Source organism: Prunus mume, linkage group LG2 (genome assembly GCF_029339155.1).
Source record: "Prunus mume cultivar Tortuosa linkage group LG2, ASM2933915v1, whole genome shotgun sequence".
Taxonomy (NCBI): Eukaryota; Viridiplantae; Streptophyta; class Magnoliopsida; order Rosales; family Rosaceae; genus Prunus; species Prunus mume.
Genome location: NC_142699.1, coordinates 12,787,545 through 12,809,259, shown reverse-complemented (window position 1 = coordinate 12,809,259; position 21,715 = coordinate 12,787,545). Strand labels below are relative to the sequence as shown.

Below are 21,715 nucleotides of genomic sequence, written 5' to 3'. Positions count from 1 at the left end.
GTTGGAATACTCCAAAGCTTTCCAATATTCTTATGTAAATCCCATAAATAGATAATTATAAAAAGGAAAAAAGAAGATAATTAAAAGATCCGCGCCAACAATTAAATAAGGCATTTGGGTAAAGCAAATGAGTTATTCATTTATTTATTTATGGATGTATTTGGGTTTGTTTGCACTTGTCCCTTCTTATTATTTTGCATGTACTTTCGGTAATTAAAAGTGACACAAGTACCCCCACTATTAATTTCATGTGGATAGTAATTAATTTTATACCTGACCCAGAAAAAAATAAATTATACATCTTATATATTGTGTATTTACTCTGCTAAATCCTATGTAATATCGAAAAGTTAAACTTTGCGGGATAATTTGTAAGATATAAAAATGGTCAAATATTATTTTTAAAATTTCAAGAGATTTTGTGAAAACACCTAAAATCTCAAAAAATGTTAGTGTAAATAACTCAGTATTATTTGATGTGGACAATAAAGATATACACAAGTTTCACTAGTAAATTAAATATGTCTAAAACAAGACCTCAAAAGAAGGGAGACATTGATTTGTGGTTATCCTTTTGGTTAAAAATGTGTGTTAGTTTTCATTTCTTTATTGAGACAGGGTAAATGGTTTAATTAATCAAGTAACCCATATCGAAAATTCCCTTCATAATGTTTTTTCATTTTTTTTCTCTATTTTTTTGACTAAAAAAAATATAGAAAACATAAAATTGCCAAGCAGAAAACAAGGGGTTGGTGGAAAATTTGGTATTTTGATTATTGCATGTATTTATTGGACTTTATAAATTTACAATATCGGTTTTGATGTTGTAATAAAATAGAAAAATACTTGGATCCCAACCCATTTTCCCAAACATGACGGTAATAATAAATAAATAGATATTAAAATATTCAGCTAAAAAAGTTGTGCTCATCCTCCCCGAATCCCTATGCGTCAAATAAATCTTTATATTAAAAATATATTAATTAATTAAGTAAACAAAATAATGCGTATAATTTGGAAAGAGATAGAGAGGAGAGAGAGAGAGGAGAGGAGAGGAGAGAGAGGGGTCAAATCGAGTGGCGAAGGGGTTGGGTTGTCTTTTACATTTTTGTTTTTGTGGTGCTCGTATTAGGCTGAGGGTTTCGAACAAAAACACACACAACACACACAGACCAGAGAGAGAAGAAAGAGAGACGAGATATAGAGAGCCCTGAAAGCTCAAGATAATACTGGAGATACAACTCTCTGAGCTTAATACAAAAGCCCCAATCGTCGATTATCTTCTTCTTCCTTTACCTACTCTCTTCTTTTAAGCTCTGCTAATTTCAGCCGATGGATCCCTTCGATTTGATACGAAAAGGTACACCCTTGCTACTTCATTCAATCGGATCTTTCACTTCCTCTGTTAAATTTTGCAGCTTTATTGTTTGCTTTGTTATCTTCATTTCTGGGTTGTTTTGAATTTTTTAAACTTTGTGATTATTGACATTGAATTTATTGAGATCTATTGAATTCGATTGCTTAGCTAATTGGGGATTTGGTTTTGGTGTGTACTTCGAGTTGGTTTTTCTTTATTGTTTGTTTTTTAATCCTCGATTTTATCAAGATTTTGTTGTGGAAATGGGTGGTTGGTGTTCAAATCAGGTCTTAATTTAATGAGCTTTGAATATAATTGAAGTGGGAGATTTTATTTTGTGTTATCTTGTTTACTTTTGTTTGAAAATGAATCTTTATCTTTTTGTTATTTTAATCAGTATGTGAAATTGAATTTTGGGGTTTAAACCTTTTCGTTTGAAGCTTTATCCTAATGACAGAATTGAGTCTTTGTTTGTCAACAGCTTTGTCGTTTGTCTATTTCTTATGCATAATTTGCACCTACAAATGCAATAAGCTTATCATCTTTTATTTCACGCACCATTTTTGACTTATACAGAATCCACCAAAATTATTACGTTTTAGCTAATTTCAGTAGTGAACGAATTATTTTAGTTTGCGTCTATAAAAGTGATGAATAAATGTATGATTTCAATACTTTTTTTTAATTATAAAAAATGTATATTTTGTTTTCCGTTTTTGCTATTATTTTCTGTTGGTTTATAGCTAGAAATCTTTTTGCATTGATTGGATGGACACACTGAATTGTGAGTGGGTTAGTCGTGAATGGAGGTTTTTGGTCAATGGACTAATTATAGCACTCCATGAACGGTTTTGCAGGGTTTGGTTGAAGCTTAATGAAAAACAAGTTCTTCTTTCATTCAAAGCTGGTCTAGTTATTTCCATCTTAGTAAATAATGAGCTTGTCCAAGAAAGGAACCTTTACTAATGACACAAAACTAAGCACTGCAAACAAGGCAACTGCCTTGAATCCAAATGCAGCAGAGTTCGTTCCTTTTTCCCTCAGATCTCCGTCATCTGGAAGCACCAGCACAGGTCAGACCGCAACAAAGTTTTCTTCCACTGGAACATTTGGAAAAGCAGTACTAGATCGAACAGAGTCTTCTGCATCAAATAATTCCGATGAAGAGGCCCACCAATATTGGCGTCACCAGCTCCCTGATGATATTACTCCTGACTTTAAGGTAATGGGAGAAGTTGAGTCACAAGGCCTTGGGAATCTCTCTTTGGCGGGTTTGTCCTTCCATGATGATGGTGAAGCAACACAGTTTCCTGCCTCTACAGGCAGTGGATACTTATTAAACGAGTCACATATTAATGGTAATAACTTTTCTGAAAAGTTAAGAGCTTCTGCACCCCCCTTTGGGGATGATCTTTCCTCCGCCAGTTTCTTGCATATGTCACCTAAGCCTTGGGATAAGCAAATTGTGAACAGTAATCAGCTTATTAGCAATGGTCAGGAGGGGTCTCCATATGACGGATTTTCTAGACAGGGGTTCATGAATGATATGTTCAGTGAGCATGCAGTTGTCGACGATACTGATATTAACCCAGCTGAGTTTTTGGCTTCACAGTTCCCTGGATTTTCTGCTCAGAGCCTTGCCGAAGTTTACTTTGCCAATGGTTGTGACTTAAACCTGACTATTGAGATGTTGACTCAGTTGGAGGTATGCTTAATTTATTTATTTATAAAAATAAATAAATATCAGTTTCATTACTGTGAATTGAGGTGTGTGTTGGTACGTATTTGTTTTGGTTGTAGCTTCAAGTTGATGGTGGTTTTAATGAGAATCTGAATTCAAAGACTGTGTCAGCTCCCGATCTTAGTTCAATGGACTTCCCTGCACTTACACCAACAGATGGTCAGCATAGTCATCCAAAATATGGAGATGATGATCTCCAGCAAAGTGGCAATCCTTATCGATCTTCTGACAAGGACAACATGCTTTTTTTCAAGTCTAGCTCATCCATTCCATCTAGAGGTGCAATAGATTTTGCTTCAGCTGTCAGGAAATTGGCAGCGCAGGATTCTGGTGGATGGAAGTTTGAGAGAAATGGTTCGCCCGAAGCCGCTATTGGCTCAAGCAGACGTTCCCATCTTTTGCCTAGCACTTACAATACTGGGCATGGAAGAGGCATCTACAGTGACAGGTCGCAGAATCGTGGTTCAGCTCGGACTGCTCCTGTTTGGCTTGAAACTGGAGATGCTGTTGGTAATGTTCCTTAGTCAACCAAATTACTTCTGTTTATGTCCAATCAATTTGGGCATGCCTTCTCGATTTATATTTTCTTTAATATTGTTGAGATGACAGCAAATATGTATTCTGATGTGCGGGATGAAGCTCGTGACCATGCACGCCTACGTAATGCATATTTTGAGCAGGTTAGTCCTCAAGTTTGTGAAGTGGTCTTTCTGTTAAACGTCAGCCCTTTTTTCAATATATTTCTTACTTTATGTCAACAGTAAATCCTCAAAATTAACTAAAAGTTGAGTTGGTGAAGCATGTGGACATCTCGGTAGATTTAATTTTCAAGCATGATTGACTCTATCGAGTTGACCAGCAATGTTGTTTGGCCTAGTTTTGATGTTAACAATGAAAAGGAATATAAATCGTCAAGGAAACAAACTGCAGTGGCACATGGCAGGTGTGCACATTCCATTGGTTTGAAACGTGCGTGATTTTAACCAATAGCTATTTGTAGGAGTGTTTTTCCTACATAATATTGCTATAACGGCGTGCTGAATGCTGAGCCACATAATGACTTGTGGGTTCGCTCCAATCCTCACCACTAATTTTCCACCTAAGTTGGCTGTGAAATCAAATTTACCCTATTTGTTTCTCTTTAAAAACAGGCACGGCAAGCATACCTTATTGGAAACAAGGCTCTGGCGAAGGAGCTGAGTGTTAAAGGACAGCTGCACAACATGCATATGAAGGAAGCTCATGGAAAAGCTCAAGAATCAATATATCGTCAGAGGTTTGTTGTCCCCAAGTATTTTTGGAATCTTGTTTTACCATTTTTGAGTCATGCTTCTGTTCATCTTCCAAGGGGATGGCTTCATGTTGTCTTTTGGAAAGGCATTTGTGTGTTATGTCTTTTGGAAAGGCATTTGTCTGTTCCACTATGAAATTTTGATTTTCCCCCGTGTTGCTTGAAATTCTCTCTCTCTAACAAATGCACAGAGACTCATGATAAGTTGATTTTATTATGCAATGATAAGATTGGATTTTCTTTTCCTCCTCTGCCTATCAGAAATCCATTTTATCTTGAAGGGAATAAATGAAGCTAATTTGACTGATTAGCATCTTTTGAACTTAGAGAGATTTGATCTGAGAATGCTTCTAGATAACCATTGCTGCTGCCTCCTGTTCTGGGCATGTCTGAGACAATGTATGTTGAACAGAGTGCTACGTACTCATACAGAGCATGGGTTTGATAACAGACTCAACACTGTTGATTAATTTTGGCATTTGCCCCCGATAACCTTAGTTTTCATGTTTTTTGTTTTCTTTCTTTGATAACTTATTTGTTGCCTTTCTTCTTGTCTCTATTCTTTCTAAACACACAGGAACCCAGTTGCTCCAGAGATGCAGGGCAATGGGAGAGCACAAGAGAGGATGATAGACCTGCACGGGCTGCACGTAAGTGAAGCCCTTCATGTCCTGAAGCATGAGCTGAGTGTGTTGAGGAGCACTGCCAGAGCAGGAGAGCCGGGTCTTCTGGTTTATATTTGTGTTGGAACCGGCCACCACACCAGGGGTTCTCGCACACCGGCAAGGCTCCCCGTTGCTGTACAGCGATACCTTCTTGAAGAAGAAGGCCTTGACTACACTGAGCCACAGCCAGGGCTGCTTCGAATTCTGTTATACTGAGCCAGGAAGATGGCAGTGTGAGGTATATGAGGTTTTTAACACAGCACAGTCCGTGAAGGCATAGTCATCATAGCCATTCTTGTACCTGTATATGGGAAGAAATCAAGTTTAGTCCAAGTCTGAAAAAAGGAAAAAAGAAGAAGAGAAGTATCGTGAAGTTAGAGGGAAAAACACCCACAAGAGAAAAGGGAACAAGTGTATCGTTAAGTTCGACCAGTTGACCGAGGGATTACATTTCAGTAGCCAAAAATGATCCTTCATTAGAAGTTGTCTTGCAACTTTTTTTCTTTTCTCTTTTTGTTAATTTTGTACCTTAAATTTTATTTCTTTCTAAATTCCTTTTTTGATTCTCAGATGTAACTGATAGAATTGAATTACATGATAGAACAATTCACCTTGCCAATTACACCCTGAGCCAATCAGATGTAACTTCATGTTTTAGAGATCTCTTAGCTATGATCTTGATCAGGCAGACTATACTATAACACAGTTAACTGGAGACCCTCTTGTCCAATTCTTACTTTTTTGGCTTATTGTTCAACTCAACCAACTTTATGAATCATGTTACAATTAACAATCAAGAAGCAATGGTCTAAAGTAGTCTAATCTATAAGGAGAGGGAGCTCGAAGTCGAATGCAACGAGGTGACTACGCTCCTCTGGCCAGCTGGCCTAATCTTTCCAACATTTTCAAGGTTGAATCTGATCCTGGGCAATTTGTACAGCTTGAAAAATTTAACCAAGCACAACATGCCTCCTAAAATGAAATAAATACTTGAGATTTTAAACTCACACTGAAACCGGTCATTATGTGTTCCGAATCCGAAGTACAAGTACCAGAATCTTGAGTTTTGGAGGGAAAAGCAGACAATGCACCCAAGAAATAATAATGCAGTTGCAAGCCAACCTCCGACCCAAATCCATTTTCCTCTCTACCAACAACACTTCATACTTACGAACTCTTTTCCCTCTCTTCAACTTCTCATCTCTCTCCTATCCCATCTCCAAGTCTACCCATATCTCACCATCTTCGTCCTCATCTTCTTCCTCTTCTCAATGGTTCTCCGTCATCCGCACCGCAATCACCACCATGGATTTGCAGCTCGGCAAGCGTGTGCATGCGCTTATCATAACCTCCGGCAACGACCCCGATCATTTTTTGACCAACAACCTCATTACCTTGTACTCCAAGTGTAGGTCGCTTTCATGCGCACGCCGCCTGTTCGATAAAACGCCCGGCCGGGACCTTGTCACCTGGAACTCCATTCTAGCAGCCTATGCGCAAGCAGCGGGCTCTGATGTTGACAATGTTCAAGAGGGTCTTACCCTTTTCCGCAGTCTTCGCGAGTCTGTCGTTTTTACCAGTAGACTCACTTTGGCGCCGGTTTTAAAGCTGTGCTTGCTCTCAGGGAATGTATGGGCTTCGGAGGCTGTTCATGGTTATGCTGTTAAAATTGGATTGGAATGGGATGTGTTTGTTTCTGGTGCACTTGTGAATATATATTCCAAACTCGGACGGATTAAAGAGGCTCGTGCATTGTTTGATGGGATGGAGGAAAGGGATGTGGTGTTGTGGAATACAATGCTCAAGGCCTATATGGAGATTGGTCTTGAGAAAGAAGGACTTTCTCTCTTCTCTGCGTTTCACCGGAGTGGATTACGTCCTGATGATGTCAGTGTGCGTTCTGTTCTTAGTGGGATTGACAAATTTTATTTTTATGAAGGCAAGAGGAACATGGAGCAGGTTCAAGCATATGCAGTGAAATTGTTTCGTTGCGATGATATTAAATTGTTCAGTTACGAAGTTACTAATTCAGACATATATTCGTGGAACAAGACGTTGTCCGATTATGTTCAAGCTGGTGAAAATTGGGCTGCTATAGACTGTTTTAGAAATACGGTTAGATCGAAAGTAGAGTTTGACAGTGTGACATTAGTTGTTATTCTATCTGCAGTTGCAGGTGTAAGTGGTTTGGAGTTGGGGAAACAGATTCACAGTGCTGCTTTGAGATCAGGGTTTGATTCTGTTGTTTCTGTTGCAAATAGCCTTATCAACGTGTATTCAAAGGCTCGTTCTGTTTATTCTGCGAGAAAAGTGTTCAATAACATGAAAGAAGTGGACTTAATTAGTTGGAACTCAATGATATCATGTTGTGTGCAAAGTGGTTTAGGAGAGGAATCGGTGATTTTATTTATAGGCATATTACGTGATGGTCTAAGACCTGATCAATTTACTACCGCAAGTGTTTTAAGGGCTTGCTCCTCACTTGAAGGAGGGTTGTATGTCAGTAAACAGATTCATGTTCATGCTATAAAATCTGGTATTGTCACTGACCGTTTTGTTTCAACGGCTCTTATTGATGTTTATTCTAGAAGTGGAAAGATGGAGGAGGCGGAGATCCTTTTTGAAAACAAACGTAAATTCAACCTGGCATCTTGGAATGCAATGATGTTTGGGTACATAATGAGTAATGACAGTCACAAAGCGTTGAAACTTATGAGGATGATGCATGAAAGTGGACAGAGGGCAGATGAAATTACTTTGGCGACTCTGGCTAAGGCCACTAGTAGCCTGGTAGCTTTGAAACCAGGGAAGCAAATTCATGCTCATGCCATAAAAACAGGGTTTTCTTCAGATCTCTTTGTTAATAGCGGTATTCTAGATATGTATATTAAATGTGGAGACATGCGAAGTGCACATGGAATTTTCAATGGCATCCCTGCACCTGATGATGTTGCATGGACAACTATGATCTCAGGCTGCGTAGAAAATGGAGATGAAGGGCGCTCTCTTTATATATACCATCAGATGAGGCAGTCGGGAGTTCAGCCTGATGAGTATACCTTTGCTACCCTTGTCAAAGCCAGCTCTTGTCTGACAGCATTGGAACAAGGGAAACAGATACATGCAGATGTCATAAAGTTGGATTGTTCCTTGGACCCTTTTGTTGCGACATCACTTGTTGACATGTATGCTAAGTGTGGTAACATAGAAGATGCGTATTGTTTATTCAGAAGGATGGATGTTAGGAACATTGCCCTGTGGAATGCCATGTTGGTGGGTTTAGCTCAGCATGGAAATGCTGAAGAAGCACTAAATCTTTTCAGAGTCATGAAATCTAAGAACGTTGAGCCTGATAGAGTTACTTTCATTGGAGTCCTTTCAGCATGTAGCCATTCTGGTTTAGTTTCTGAAGCTTATGAGCATTTTTCTTCAATGCAAAAGGATTACGGTGTTGAACCTGAGATTGAGCATTACTCTTGCCTAGTGGATGCCCTTGGCCGTGCAGGGCGTGTTCAAGAGGCAGAAAAGCTGATAGCATCAATGCCCTTTGAAGCTTCTGCTTCAATGTACGGAGCCCTGCTTGGTGCTTGCAGGATTAAAGGGGACACAGAAACCGGAAAACGAGTAGCAGCACAGCTCTTGGCCATGGAGCCATCTGACTCATCCGCCTACGTTGTTTTATCCAACATCTATGCTGCTGCCAACCAGTGGGATGTTGTGAGTGATGCTAGAACAATGATGAAGAGGCAGAAGGTAAAGAAAGAACCAGGTTTCAGCTGGATAAATGTAAAGAACAAGGTACATATGTTCGTGGTAGACGATAAATCCCATCCACAAGCTGATCAGATATATGGCGAGGTGGAGGACTTGATGAAACAGATCTGCGAAGAAGGGTACGTCCCGGATAGAGGGTTTGCACTGGTTGATATTGAAGAAGAAGAGAGAGAGCGTTCTCTCTAGTACCACAGTGAGAAGCTAGCCATAGCTTATGGACTGATAAGCACTTCTGCCACCATTCGGGTGATTAAAAACCGAGTTTGTGGAGATTGCCATAATGCAGTCAAATACATATCAAAGGTTTTTCAACGAGAAATTGTATTGAGAGATGCAAATCGCTTCCATCGTTTCAGGGATGGAAGCTGCTCTTGGGGTGATTATTGGGGACATTTTTCAATTCCTTGCAATAGCATTGGGTTATAAATATCATTTACAAATTTCAACCAATATTAAAATAAATTACTTTTGTATTTATTCCTAGTGAATTTTGTTTCCAGTTTATATTGGTTAATTTAGAATATCGTTTTGTAATATTAGGGAAATCAAACTTAGAATTCCAATTACAAAAATAAATACTCTTAATTACTTTATTTACAAGCCCTTATTACAATATACAATATCACTTTGTTGCCCTAGTATTTTTTTTTAAGGCTTTTTATCACAAAACGTCATTGATGTTTACGAAACTATCAGATTTTATCCTTAAAGTTTTTGTAACACTTATGGTCCCTAACGTTAATATAAGTCTCTAAAATAGTCATTCTGTCAAAAAACTGTTAAATTCAAGGACATAATCGTCAAATCAATCCAAAATTATATATATATATATATATATATTATTTTTTCTATGGTACAGATTTAAAACAAATTTTAATTACAACTCTCTCTCTTACCGACCCAATGGACCATCCTCCTCCTCCCCCATCGCTCTCTCTCTCTCTCTCTCTCTCTCTGAGAACTACATCCTCTCACACTCCCTCCCTTACCCACAGACCCAGAGCCCTCCTCAACAAACACCATATCCAACAATGATGGTAAAAACCCACCTTCACCTGGCTTTTTTTTAATTATATTTTTTATATTTTTTTATATACAAGAATCAGACTGAAAAAACAAACAAGATTTCAAACTCAGCGAATCTCCCATTTTTCTCCGGGTTCGAAGCTCCTCACTATCCTCACCTCCATCTCTCTGTTCCTCTCTGTCCTCACCAGCACCTCTTTTGTGGGAAGATGAGCTTAATAAAACAAGATGACAAAAAAAGAAAAAAAAGAATTCAACTTCTGGGTCTGGGTCATACTTTGGCTTGGGGACTTTTTTTTATTGGTCAAGAAGATAATTTATTGGACCAATTCCTGAGAGTCATATTCAACAATCACTCTAGTGGCATCCAAGTTTGCAATCAACTTGAACAGTGATGTCAAGAAATGAAGGTGGGGTTTTGGGTCGGTGAGAGAGAGAGATAGCGATGGGGGAGGGAGGATGGTGCAGTGGGTTGGTGAGTGAGAGAGAGAGGCGATGCAGAAGAACTCAGCCAAAACCATTATATATAAAAATAACAGAAGGAAAAGTTATGCTATTGCCATGGATGAAAGTAACGGGGAAGAGAGTGTTGTGGAGAGAGAAGCTTGGGTAGTGGACTGGAGATGGAGAAGTGCAAGAGAAGAGAGAGAGATGGAAGGAAAAAAATAAAAATAAAAAAGAAGGAAAATTTCAGCAATACAGATGGGGGAAGAAAAGAGAACGGAGGAAGAGAGGGAGGAAGGCGGAGAGTAAGAGGGACGGTTTAAAAACAAAATTCCCGTAACAAGCAGGTTTCTAGATTTATTTATATATATATTATATAATTTTGGATTGTTTGATGATTATATCTGTGATTTAACAGTTTTTTTGACGGAGTGGTTATTTAAAAACATTCATATTAATATTAAAGATCATAAATGATACAAAAAGACTTTAAAGATGTAATTTGATAGTTTCGCAAAACGTTTTGTGATAAAAACTTTTTTCATAAAGACGTTTTTTTTATTTATTTGTTAGGTTTATTGTTTCCACGATTTTAATTCCGAGCGCTGTGGGACCCTTCTACGGAAAGCGGTTTTGTTGGTAAACAGAAAGCGGTATTGTCAACTAAAGCGCGGGTGGGACTCCGCTAACTTGAGGAACGACGTCGTCTAGGCAAAACCGCACGACGTGATTGGGAGGTGGTCTCACGCTACGTTACCGCTGGCGGGCTTTAGAAACCCACACAATAAATAACTGCGCTACTACCTACTAAGCTCTCTCAGGCTCTCAGCGTCACCGTCTCCTCTCCTCTGAAGCTTTTTCTGAGGAAAAAAAAAGACCGTTGCTACCACTCTCTCTCTCTCTCTCAACTGGCGAAGACCCAGCGATAGGGTTCACGTTTCTTGTGCTCTTCACCTTCGTCTTCTCCTCTTCATTCGCTTCTCGCTTTCACAATCTGCAACGCGCATTCGCCAGAGGAAAGGCCAGAATCCTCTGAAACGGAGCTTCGGCGACATGGCCTCTGAGCCGCTTGATCATGTCGCTGATCAGGATCAACAATCATCCCCGATTTCCAATGACTTCAACCCCAGCGGGTCTCTCTCTATCTATATCTCTTTAATGATTTTTTTTTTTTTTTTTGACAATGTGGATTTATTGGGTGTGAATAATTTAAGTGTCTGTGTTTTTAGGTATGAGACAAATGTTTATGAGGTTGCGAAGAGGAGGAACACCATAGCAGTGGTGGAGACAGGTTCTGGGAAGGATATGGTAGCTGCGATGCTCATCAGTGACATTGGTCAAGTTATAAAGTCAAGTGGTGCCAAAAAATTGATTGTATTTTTGGCTCCAACTGTTCATTTAGTTCATCAGGTATTCTTTTTCTAATTTAGTAAATTTGTTCCTTATATATATGTATATATATATATATATATATTTCCTTTTTTGTTATTTTGCTTCCTCAAAATTTCACCATTCATGACTCATCATCATTCTACCTTTTTTTAATTTTTTTAATTTTTTTTATATAATAAAAATTCCTAAGAATATTTGTGTGGGCATTCCTCAGTTTTTCTTTAAATGTTTATTTTTATTTTTATTTATAGTTCTCCTATGAGCAATCGTGCAATGTGGCCAATTGATAGTCTCACAAATTGTTGAAATTAAATGGTTTTTGTGTGTGCAGCAATTTGAGGTCGTTAAAGTAAACACAAACTTTAAAGTGGAAGAGTATTACGGAGCTAAGGGGGTTGATTCATGGACTATGGACTGCTGGGAAAAGGAAACAAATGAGCATGATGTAAGCTTCCTTCTTTTAAAGTTGAACAATAACTGTGATGATTTGTTTAATGAGGGTATCAGTTCATGCTTCTGTTTGAGGCTATAAGCGGTATTTTCACCACTCCTGTTGGAAAGAAACTTGAGTTTTCCTTAAGAAGTCAGGTAGATCCAGCTTGCCACAATTCCTTTTTTCTGGTCCTTTCGTTGGTAGCCTTTCTAAATGATTATTGAGTTTTTACTTGTTTTACCCACCGTTGATGCTTCATTTATTTGATTTCTAGCAGAGCGAGAACCTTATTAGAATATGAGGAAAACAATTAGCGGGGTTCCTTGTTAAAAATAGCATTATCAAAGACTTACATTTATGCATCGCATGTAAACAGTCATGTTAGAATCCTTTGTAAAAAATATAGTATTCTCAATGTTTTGTAGATGCTATTAAGTTAATGCATATCCTTTTTTATTTTATCTTGTAGGTGCTAGTAATGACACCCCAGATTCTTTTGGATGCCTTGAAAAAGGCATTCTTGAGCTTGGAAGCGGTATGCTTGATGATTATTGATGAGTGCCATCTAGCTACTGGAAAGCATCCATATACAAAGATAATGAAGGTTAATTTCATTTTTGTATGTTATGTATTGTCTCCATTATTTCTCTTATAGTCAAGGGTCATCTTGATACCTATTGTCTGTTGTGGTGAAGGAATTTTATTACAAGTCTACTAACAAGCCAAAGATTTTTGGGATGACGGCATCACCTATTATCAGAAAAGGTGATATGTAGTGGATCGTTTTCTTACATGTCCATTGTTGAGTCCAAACCTACTGCTATCATAAATCTTACTATGTGCATATTTAAATACAACATGGTCCGTTAGGTGTCTCATCTTCATCAGATTGCGTGGGCCAGATATCAGAACTTGAAAGCACTTTAGATTCCCAGGTATAGAGAAATATTTCAGTAAGATTACTGTACATGGATCGGCTCCTTATGTTTAATATCTTGAAATTTGCTTACACAGCTTTATACTATGGAGGACAGAAAAGAGAAGGAACTGTATGTCCCATCTGCAAAAGAAACTTGTATATTTTATGACCAAGCATGGTTTCCGAGTTCGGATTTAAAAGCAAAGATGGAAGCCTCGTGGGCCAAGGTATTCCTGATTTATATGCATATATAAATATGTGTATGTTGAAAAAAATTTCATTCATTTTTAGCCTGCTTACATATGGTAAACTTGTGTGGATACTAATAAAGCTTTCAATGCATGGACAGATTGATGCTTCATTGTCAAAGTTGCAAGAATCAGTAGAAAGTAATTTCAAAGACATGGATGATACAATGAAGACACTGCGGAAACGATTGTCTGATGACTACACAAATATCTTGTATTGCCTTGACAACCTTGGTCTCATATGTACTTATGAGGTATGATTACAAGTGTAACCCACTAAGTGAAAGATGTTTGTTCTAGGGAAGTCACAGAAATGTTCCGTTGTCACCCTTTTTTTTTTTTGGTTGCTTTGGATCACACTGAATTGTTACCTCTGATACACATGCTTTGACCCATTATTGAGGCCTGATGCTTTTCATTTATGACTCTGGTTTAAGTACACTTGTAATTTCTCTTATATAGCAATATACTGAGATATAACTTCAGATGGGAATACAGGAGAAAGGCCATTTTGGTCTCCTCCGATTCTAATTTCTTTACGGTTTCTCCTTCTGGTTCTGATAATGAGTACATAACCTTAATTCTCTTGTAGGCTGTCAAGGTCTGTCTAGATAATGCTCCTTGCAACGAGGAGTATGAACTTTATAGAGAAATCTCTTCTCAATGCAGATATTTTCTTGAGGAAGTGCTTGGTATAATAAGGGAATCGTTTCTGCATGGTATGCCATTCTTTAGCTTTCTTTCTTCATTCTTTAGCCACTGTTAGAGCACATAGATCTTATCTTATATATTCAAAATTTTATGCTCATCAAGAGTATGCTATAATGTACTGAATGTCTGTAACTCTCTCTCTCTCTCTCTCTCTCTCTCTCTCTCTCTCTCTCTCTCATGTCTGTCTCTTGGTTTCTCTCTTAATCACCTGGCTGGCTTTTGCTGTAATTTTCTGACTTTTGGTTGGCATAAGATCATGATATGTAAACTATTAACAACAGAAAATGCCTATTCATCACTAATCTTGTTCTTAACGTAATTTTTGTGTTTGTATGTGTTATCTGTTCAATTAATAACATTATGCTCGTTTCTGATAGTGTTTAATGGTTGAGATGCTTGAGAATAGATGAACAATGCCATTATTTTCCTGACGCAGTTTCTGTAGCCATATTGACTTGATGATGCCAACAACTTCAATTTTGTTTTAGATAATATTTTGGCCATATTATTTTCTCTTTTCAGGTGGTGAATTTTTTTTGGATTTTGGGTTTGACTATTTGAAGGCAGTAAATTTGGGCTACATATCTCCGAAATTAAATGAACTTGTTCAACTTTTTCATTCATTTGGGTAAGATAATAACTTCATTGGTAAAATCTTATTCTTATCATTGCAAAGTTGATTCCATAATTTTTGGTTGCAGAGGATCTAGGGAAGAACAGTGCCTTATACTTTTTGATAGGATTATCACAGCTACAGTGATTGGCAGATTCATGAAAAAAGTTACCTCTTTGTGTCATTTCACGGTTTCCTATTTTACTGGAACTAATACGTCAGTTGATGGTCTGGCCCCGAAAATACAAAAGGAGACATTGGAATTATTCTGCTCTGGGGAGGTATATGATCTTTCATATTGTAGGAAAGGAATTGACTGATGAGAAGTTTTGACTTGTGAAAACTTGATACTCAATTGATAACCCCTTCTGAATAGGTCAATTTATTATTCGCTACCGATGTAGTTGAGGATGGAATTCATTTTCCAAACTGCTCCTGTGTGGTACGTTATGACCTGCCAAAGACAGTCCGTAGTTATGTCCAGTCCAGGGGACAGGCTCGGCAAAATAACTCTCAATTCGTTACAATGCTGGAGAGGTGAGGTCATCTCTTTATTGTTTCACTTTATCAGCATATTATGAAAAGTTGTATATAAATTGACCAAAAAAAATGAACAGATGTATATAGTGAATCTCCAGTGAATTGAAGCTTTCTTCTGTAGGTATTCTTATTGTGTGTTTTCTTGAGTGTATTGATTTTCTAACTATAAATAAAGTACAGGGGAAACAAGAAACAAAGGGATCAACTATATGAGATTGTCAGGAGAGAATATTTGATGACAGATTCAGCTACAAATAAAGATCCTAAAACATGTGTTTTGAAAGTATGTACTACGGAGGAAAGAAATGCATATACTGTGGATGCCACCGGAGCATCAGTCTCAGCAGATTCTAGTGTCAGTCTTGTACAAAAATATTGTGAAACGCTACCTGGGGATAAGTATGCATCTGTAAACTCTTCAGCAGTCTTTCTTGAATTTACTGCTTAAAAAAAATTTCATTACTAATTGCACCCTTATTTGATTACTGTGCAACTTAGGAACTTCATTCCGAGGCCAACTTTTCACTACTCATATCTTGGAGACTCTTATGAGTGTAGAATTGCATTGCCTCCACATGCAGCTTTCCAAACAATAGTTGGTCCTGTATGCAAGAAGATTTCTTTATCAAAGCAGCTTGTATGCTTGGAAGCATGTAAGCTGTTACATCAAATGGGTGCCCTGAATGATAATCTTCTTCCGGCCATTGACAAGCCTCCAGAAAATGATCTCGATGTGAAAAGCAAAGATCCAGCTTCTGGCGCAGGTATGTTTTTTCTGTATGGTGATGCTCGGTGAATTTCAGTTGCTTTTTATGAACCAGTCATTCACGTAATGTATGTTTATGAATGACCACTTGCTATTTGTTCTCCATTTATAAAAATCTTGTTCATACTGTAAAGTGATGGGAAGTGTGTTGCAATATCCTTAATGAGAGGATGATGTAGCATTAGTTGTGGCTCAAAGGTAGAAAATAATTTGTTTCTTGGCTAATGTTCGTTATCATTTTCTCGTCAATTGAACTGCTGGATGATATAAACAGGGTTGGTAAAAGTGTTTTCGTTATCACATCTATATTCACATTTTAAACCAGATTTATCCATTTGTCTTACTGCATCTTGAGTTTTGTTTTGGCACCTTTGTGTGCGGGCTATATACTTAGGCGCTATATACTTAGGCAGTTTATGTTTCTACTTTTCTTTTCTTCTTTTCCTCTTTTTAATTCAAAAACTATATTTGGTCTTTAAGGAACAACTAAAAGGAAGGAATTACATGGTACAACTTGCATTCATACACTATCTGGAACTTGGGGAGGAAAACTTGATGGTGCCGTTTTTCAGGCTTATAAATTTGACTTCTCCTGTGAAATTGTTAGCGAATTTTATTCTGGATTTACTCTTCTGATTGAGTCAAAGCTTGCTGATGATGTGGGGAACATTGAATTGGAACTTTACCTGATTTCGAAGACAGTTAAGTCTTCTGTTTCTTCCTGTGGGCAAGTTCATTTGGACGGGGAGCAGGTACAACTTAAGCTTTCTAACCGAAAGTTTCTTCCTTTTTCTGGGTCAGTACTTACTGTAAATATTATTTCTTAACAGATGGCAAAAGCAATGTGCTTTCAAGAATTTTTCTGTAATGGATTGTTTGGGAGATTGTTTCATGGAACCAAAGCAGCCGGAAATCGGAGAGAATTTTTACTTGAGAAAGAAACAAGAAATCTGTGGAGCCCATTATACATGTATTTGCTTCTTCCACTTGAGTCATTGAATGATTCAAGTAATGGAACTTGGAGAATAAATTGGACAGGGATAAATTCTTGTGTTTCTGCAGTAGAATTCTTGAAGAAAAACTCATCTTTGGGAAGTCATCATTGTTATGGTGACACATGTAATTTCTTGCCGAGTAGAACTGTCTCATCTGAGACTAAATGCAACATTGCAGAGATAATCCACTTTGCTAATTGTTCTGTTAATGTAGCAAATCTCAAAGACATGGTGGTGGTGGCTATCCACACTGGAAGAATTTACTCCGTTGCTGAGGTTCTGAATAACACATCTGCTGAGAGTCCTTTTGATGGAAAAAAAGACAATGTCCCCTCAAAATATAGTACATTTTCTGAGTACTTCAACAATAAGTAAGTGATTTCATACCCTGTATGATGGTTTGTAAGTAGTACTCTACAGTTTTCATAATGATGCTAATTCTGTTCAGGTATGGGATTGTGCTCCAGTATCCGGGGCAGCCTCTGTTGCGATTGAAGCAAAGTCACAATCCACACAACCTTCTTGTGAACTTTAGTGGTGAAGGTTTGTTGATTTAAATGCTTGAGCTTATAGAAAATTGGCCTAACAGTGCTATATTACTTGAATACAATCCTATCTTATTCCTGCATCTTCAACTCCCATGAGTTATTAACACTTCAAATTGACAGCTGTTTCCATGGTTTCTTGCCAGTAATGGTACTTAGTAATTAGTATTATTATGAAGTGAATAGTTGGGAAATTGTGGCCTTGTGGGTGGTGGGATTGGGTGGTTGACTTGTTGAAGAGGTAGTAGTTGCAATGATATGAATAAATCTATTTCATGCATTCCGCTGAACAGTAAATAGAGGTGCAAAAAAGGTGTGGTATGGGTGGTTGACCTATTGCAGAGTTAGTCAATGCAAATCATATCAATCAATCTATATGATACATGCTGTTAAAGCTATTTAGCAATACCGTCTCACGTTCTATGTTTTGTTGCTGATATTTTCTCTCAACTGGGCAGGTGGTGGTGGTATTGAAAGGCAACGCATGTATGCTCAAATGCCACCTGAGCTTCTAGTCAGTATTGGTGTCCAAAGATTCGTTTTAAAGTCCTTTTATTTAATGCCATCATTGATTCACCGTTTGGAATCCTTGATGCTAGCGAGCCAACTTAGAGAAGATATCGATTGTCATTCTAGCAGCTTTCAGATATCAAGCTCATTGGTGTGCCATACTTGTGATTTGTCTTTTTTGCTTTCCAATAAAGTGTTATGATTATTTTGACCAATTTTTTCATTATTAGATTCTAGAAGCACTTACAACACTCAGATGCAATGAAGATTTTTCTATGGAGCGCTTGGAATTGCTTGGGGATTCAGTTTTAAAGTATGCTGTGAGCTGCCACCTCTTTCTCAAATATCCCCAAAAACATGAAGGACAATTATCTAATTTTCGCCAGTGGGCTATTTGTAACTCAAACCTACATAAATTGGGAATAAATCGCAAATTACAGGTATTTGCGAGTATATTCTATCTATGGTTTACATTTACTTACTCGGTTACTGATGTTCAAGCTCATGTCAGAATGACTTTGCATTTCTTCTTTGATAGGGATATATACGTGATGGTGCGTTTGATCCACGTCGTTGGGTTGCTCCAGGACAGATTTCTCTGCGACCAGCTCCTTGTAATTGTGGAGTAGATACTTTAGAAGTCCCAGTAGATTGCAAATTCCAAACTGAAGATCCCAAAGTTGTGGTTGGAAAGTCCTGTGATAAGGGTCATAGATGGATGTGTTCAAAAACAATCTCTGATTGTGTTGAAGCCCTTATAGGAGCATACTATGTTAGTGGTGGATTGCCTGCTGCACTTCATCTGATGAAGTGGTTCCATATTGATGCAGAACTTGAGCCCTCTCTGGTTGCTGAAGCAATTACTACTGCATCTCTTCGTACTTACAACCCAAAAGCTAATGAGATTGCAATTTTGGAGTCAAAGCTTCATTATGAATTTTCTACCAAGGGTCTCTTACACGAGGCCATAACACATGCATCCGAGCAAGAATCAGGAGTTGGCTGCTGTTATGAGGTAATGATGACAGTCATATGTGGAGCCCTTGATTTACTATTTAAATTTTCACTTTTTTATTTTCTTTCCCATTTTCACAAAAGAGGATGGTTCTAGACAGTAATAACGGGGAAAATCTATTGTGAAATTGGAAACAAAAAATTTTGCTATGAAAAATGAATCTGGGAAAGATTACTTTTTTCACTTACAAGTAATAAATTGCCAAATATAGAATAAACCGTGAATGTTCCATATACTTCCTTTTCTTAACATCTTTAATTTTCAACAGAGACTAGAATTTCTGGGGGATTCTGTGTTGGACCTGCTTATCACAAGGCATCTCTATGATAGCCACACAGATATTGATCCAGGCGAGTTAACTGACTTACGTTCAGCTTCTGTTAATAATGAAAATTTTGCCCAAGTTGCTGTTAGACAAAACCTTCAGCAGCATCTACAACATTCCTCTGTGTTACTTCTAAGCCAAATAACAGAATATGTGAAGTCTTTTTCTGAACCTGACAATGGTACCACACTTCAAGGCACAAAAGGTCCTAAGGTAAGTTCTTGCTGATTGTTAAAATGCTGTTTCTTTTCAATGCTTTCACAGGGTTTGCTTGATGTTTTGTTTTCAAGTTTTTGTAAAAGATTGAAGTCTGCTTGCTTTGGGCAGTTATCCTTGTATCTTTATTTGGTTCGTTCTGCTTTCTATTTGAAGCTTTTTGGGGGTTCTAATGTATACTTCCCATGTATTTTAGGCATTTCTCATTTAAGTAAATCATTTGTTTTTAAATGATATCTTTTCACACAATAGCAGTTCTGTAGGCTCTTTGACTGTTGAACTTCCCCTTAGCTCGATACTCCCACCATCCCTATTATTACTATTGGCAGGCCACCTCTTCTATAAGGAGAAGCTTTCCAGAATAAAATCCACCCTTTCCCAAATATCATACCTGATAATATTTTTGTTGTAATTACCATCATTATTTTATCATTGTGAATATTGTTGTTACTATTATATTGCTATTTTGTGATCATGAATAGTTTCTCTGCAGGCTCTTGGAGACATGGTGGAAAGTATTGCAGGGGCAATACTAATTGATACCGAACTTAATCTTGATGAAGTGTGGAGAATATTTAAACCATTATTATCTCCAATTGTGACCCCTGACAAGCTTGAGCTGCCTCCACTGCGTGAACTGATTGAATTATGTGACTCACTCGGGTACTTTATAAAAGAAACGTGTACAAAGAAGGGTGAAACAGTTCATGTGAAGCTTACTGTACAGCTGAAAGATGATCTATTGATTGGAGAGGGGTGCGATCGGACTAAAAAAGCAGCAAAAGGGGAAGCAGCTCGACATTTACTGAAGGAACTTGAGGTTTGTTGGTTCTCTAAATGTCCGTATCCTACTCTTTTAGTTAGTATTTGGTTGCAGGAATGAGAATGGAATGGAATCAATAAAGAGTGAACTTGACTCTATGTTTGATTGCAAATTGGATCAAGCTTAGAATCAGATTTGAGCTCGCTGTTCCAGTCTGGGTCTAAGTTCTTGGGTTCTAGGGTCCAAGAGGCCTGGGGTCCAGATTTTTTGTCTTGGGTTCTGTCCTGGTCCAAGGTTCAAGGTCCTGAATTGATCGTTAATGAGTACAGTTTGCCAGATGTTTTTTTTTTTTTTTTGCATCTCTCAGTCACCAATTTTTTTATTTTTTTATTTCTAACGCTGTACTATTTTGTTATGCAACAGAAAAGAGATATTTCATACTCCTGGTGTTCCAAGAAGAGAAAATTGGGCTCTGAAGGAGTAGGTGATTCTTCTCTCCTAGACATCAACTATAACGTCTGCAGCCAAGTAAATGTTGAAGATTCTTCAGAGCGAGTAATCTATAAAAAGAAAAGGACAACTGAGAGAATTGGAGTTTTTCCGTTAGTCAGTGAATCGAAAACCTCTAGTTCCAACGATACTGCACCAGGTTTGCACCATCTATTTGTTCTGATTATTTATTAGGGTGGGAGCTGGCTTACCCTGTGTTATTATCAAGCGTTATTTTTTAATTACATCGCGGGTGCTTGCATGCAGTTATTAAATCAATCAACATGAAGAAAGGAGGACCTCGAACATCTTTTTATGAGCTGTGCAAGAAACAACAGTGGAAAAGGCCCGACTTTGAATCATCAGAAACTAAGTCAAGGTACTACAAAAACTGGTGTATTTGTTTTGTGTTTTTTTCTCTCTGGCCTCACAATTGTCTTTCTTCCCGTAGAACTCCAATTGACTTTGGTGAAGGCTCAAGTGCGCATTTTAGCAGTTTTGTCTCAAAGATAACGTTGCACATACCCAACTTCGGCGACATTGAATGCACAGGAGATGCTAGACCTGATAAAAAAAGTTCCGAAGATTCTGCAGCACTTGCCATGCTTTATGAGCTTGAGCGGCAAGGCAAACTTATCATTGGTGGATGATCATGTATCTATCTTGCCTGCTAGTTTTATGAATAATTCGAGCGGAGGGTGGTACCTTTTAAATCCACCAATCTTAGTATGAAGCAGTTAGGATGTTGCTTGTCAGGAAATCTCACAGCAATGTGAAACTGTTTGATGGCAGCACCTTAAAGAAAAATGTAAATTATGTGCTGTCTCCATCAATGTTTTCAATGGTACAAGGTATCATATATATATATATATATATATATATATATATGTATATATGTTCTGTTTGATATTTATTATTAATAAATACAAAATAAAAA

General features: G+C 37.7%; 3 protein-coding genes across 4 annotated transcripts; all 3 read left to right on the top strand.

Annotated features, from left to right (window-relative positions):
- The first annotated feature begins 1,019 nt into the window (after positions 1-1,019).
- CID7 (CTC-interacting domain 7) lies at positions 1,020-5,769 on the top strand. The gene is made up of 6 exons (XM_008222375.3): positions 1,020-1,360; positions 2,215-3,062; positions 3,158-3,608; positions 3,708-3,778; positions 4,250-4,374; positions 4,967-5,769. The coding sequence occupies exons 2-6, from the start codon at positions 2,292-2,294 to the stop codon at positions 5,268-5,270; spliced, it is 1,722 nt and encodes a 573-aa protein (XP_008220597.1). The 5' UTR covers positions 1,020-1,360; positions 2,215-2,291; the 3' UTR covers positions 5,271-5,769.
- Positions 5,770-5,907: 138 nt separating this feature from the next.
- On the top strand, positions 5,908-9,316 carry LOC103320889 (pentatricopeptide repeat-containing protein At4g33170). The gene is given in 2 exon segments (XM_008222634.2): positions 5,908-6,223; positions 6,225-9,316. Coding segments are annotated over 2 exon segments (2,874 nt in total). The 5' UTR covers positions 5,908-6,139; the 3' UTR covers positions 9,015-9,316.
- Positions 9,317-11,097: 1,781 nt separating this feature from the next.
- On the top strand, positions 11,098-21,635 carry DCL3 (dicer-like 3). 2 transcript variants are annotated; one of them, XM_016792283.2, is made up of 26 exons: positions 11,098-11,431; positions 11,528-11,708; positions 12,022-12,135; positions 12,593-12,727; positions 12,819-12,888; positions 12,994-13,058; positions 13,138-13,269; positions 13,392-13,544; positions 13,883-14,009; positions 14,524-14,629; positions 14,703-14,895; positions 14,991-15,151; positions 15,335-15,553; positions 15,653-15,918; positions 16,401-16,672; positions 16,751-17,039; positions 17,130-17,286; positions 17,364-17,458; positions 17,919-18,121; positions 18,201-18,410; positions 18,509-18,985; positions 19,254-19,523; positions 20,020-20,346; positions 20,713-20,938; positions 21,046-21,157; positions 21,230-21,635. In XM_016792283.2, the coding sequence occupies exons 1-26, from the start codon at positions 11,352-11,354 to the stop codon at positions 21,426-21,428; spliced, it is 4,839 nt and encodes a 1,612-aa protein (XP_016647769.2). In that variant the 5' UTR covers positions 11,098-11,351; the 3' UTR covers positions 21,429-21,635. The 2 variants fall into 2 exon arrangements, with proteins under 2 accessions (XP_016647769.2, XP_008220598.2); XM_008222376.3 differs by having other exon boundaries at positions 11,099-11,431; positions 16,751-17,286.
- Positions 21,636-21,715: the final 80 nt, after the last annotated feature.

Bases quoted from the DNA above. Each gene is read 5' to 3' on its own strand.
- CID7 (XM_008222375.3), top strand. From the start codon at position 2,292: ATGAGCTTGTCCAAGAAAGGAACCTTTACTAATGACACAAAACTAAGC. The intron at 3,063-3,157 runs GTATGCTTAATT...TTTTGGTTGTAG, and splicing joins AGATGTTGACTCAGTTGGAG to CTTCAAGTTGATGGTGGTTT. The intron at 3,779-4,249 runs GTTAGTCCTCAA...CTTTAAAAACAG, and splicing joins GTAATGCATATTTTGAGCAG to GCACGGCAAGCATACCTTAT.
- DCL3 (XM_008222376.3), top strand. From the start codon at position 11,352: ATGGCCTCTGAGCCGCTTGATCATGTCGCTGATCAGGATCAACAATCA. The intron at 11,432-11,527 runs GTCTCTCTCTAT...CTGTGTTTTTAG, and splicing joins AATGACTTCAACCCCAGCGG to GTATGAGACAAATGTTTATG. The intron at 20,347-20,712 runs GTTTGTTGGTTC...GTTATGCAACAG, and splicing joins ATTTACTGAAGGAACTTGAG to AAAAGAGATATTTCATACTC.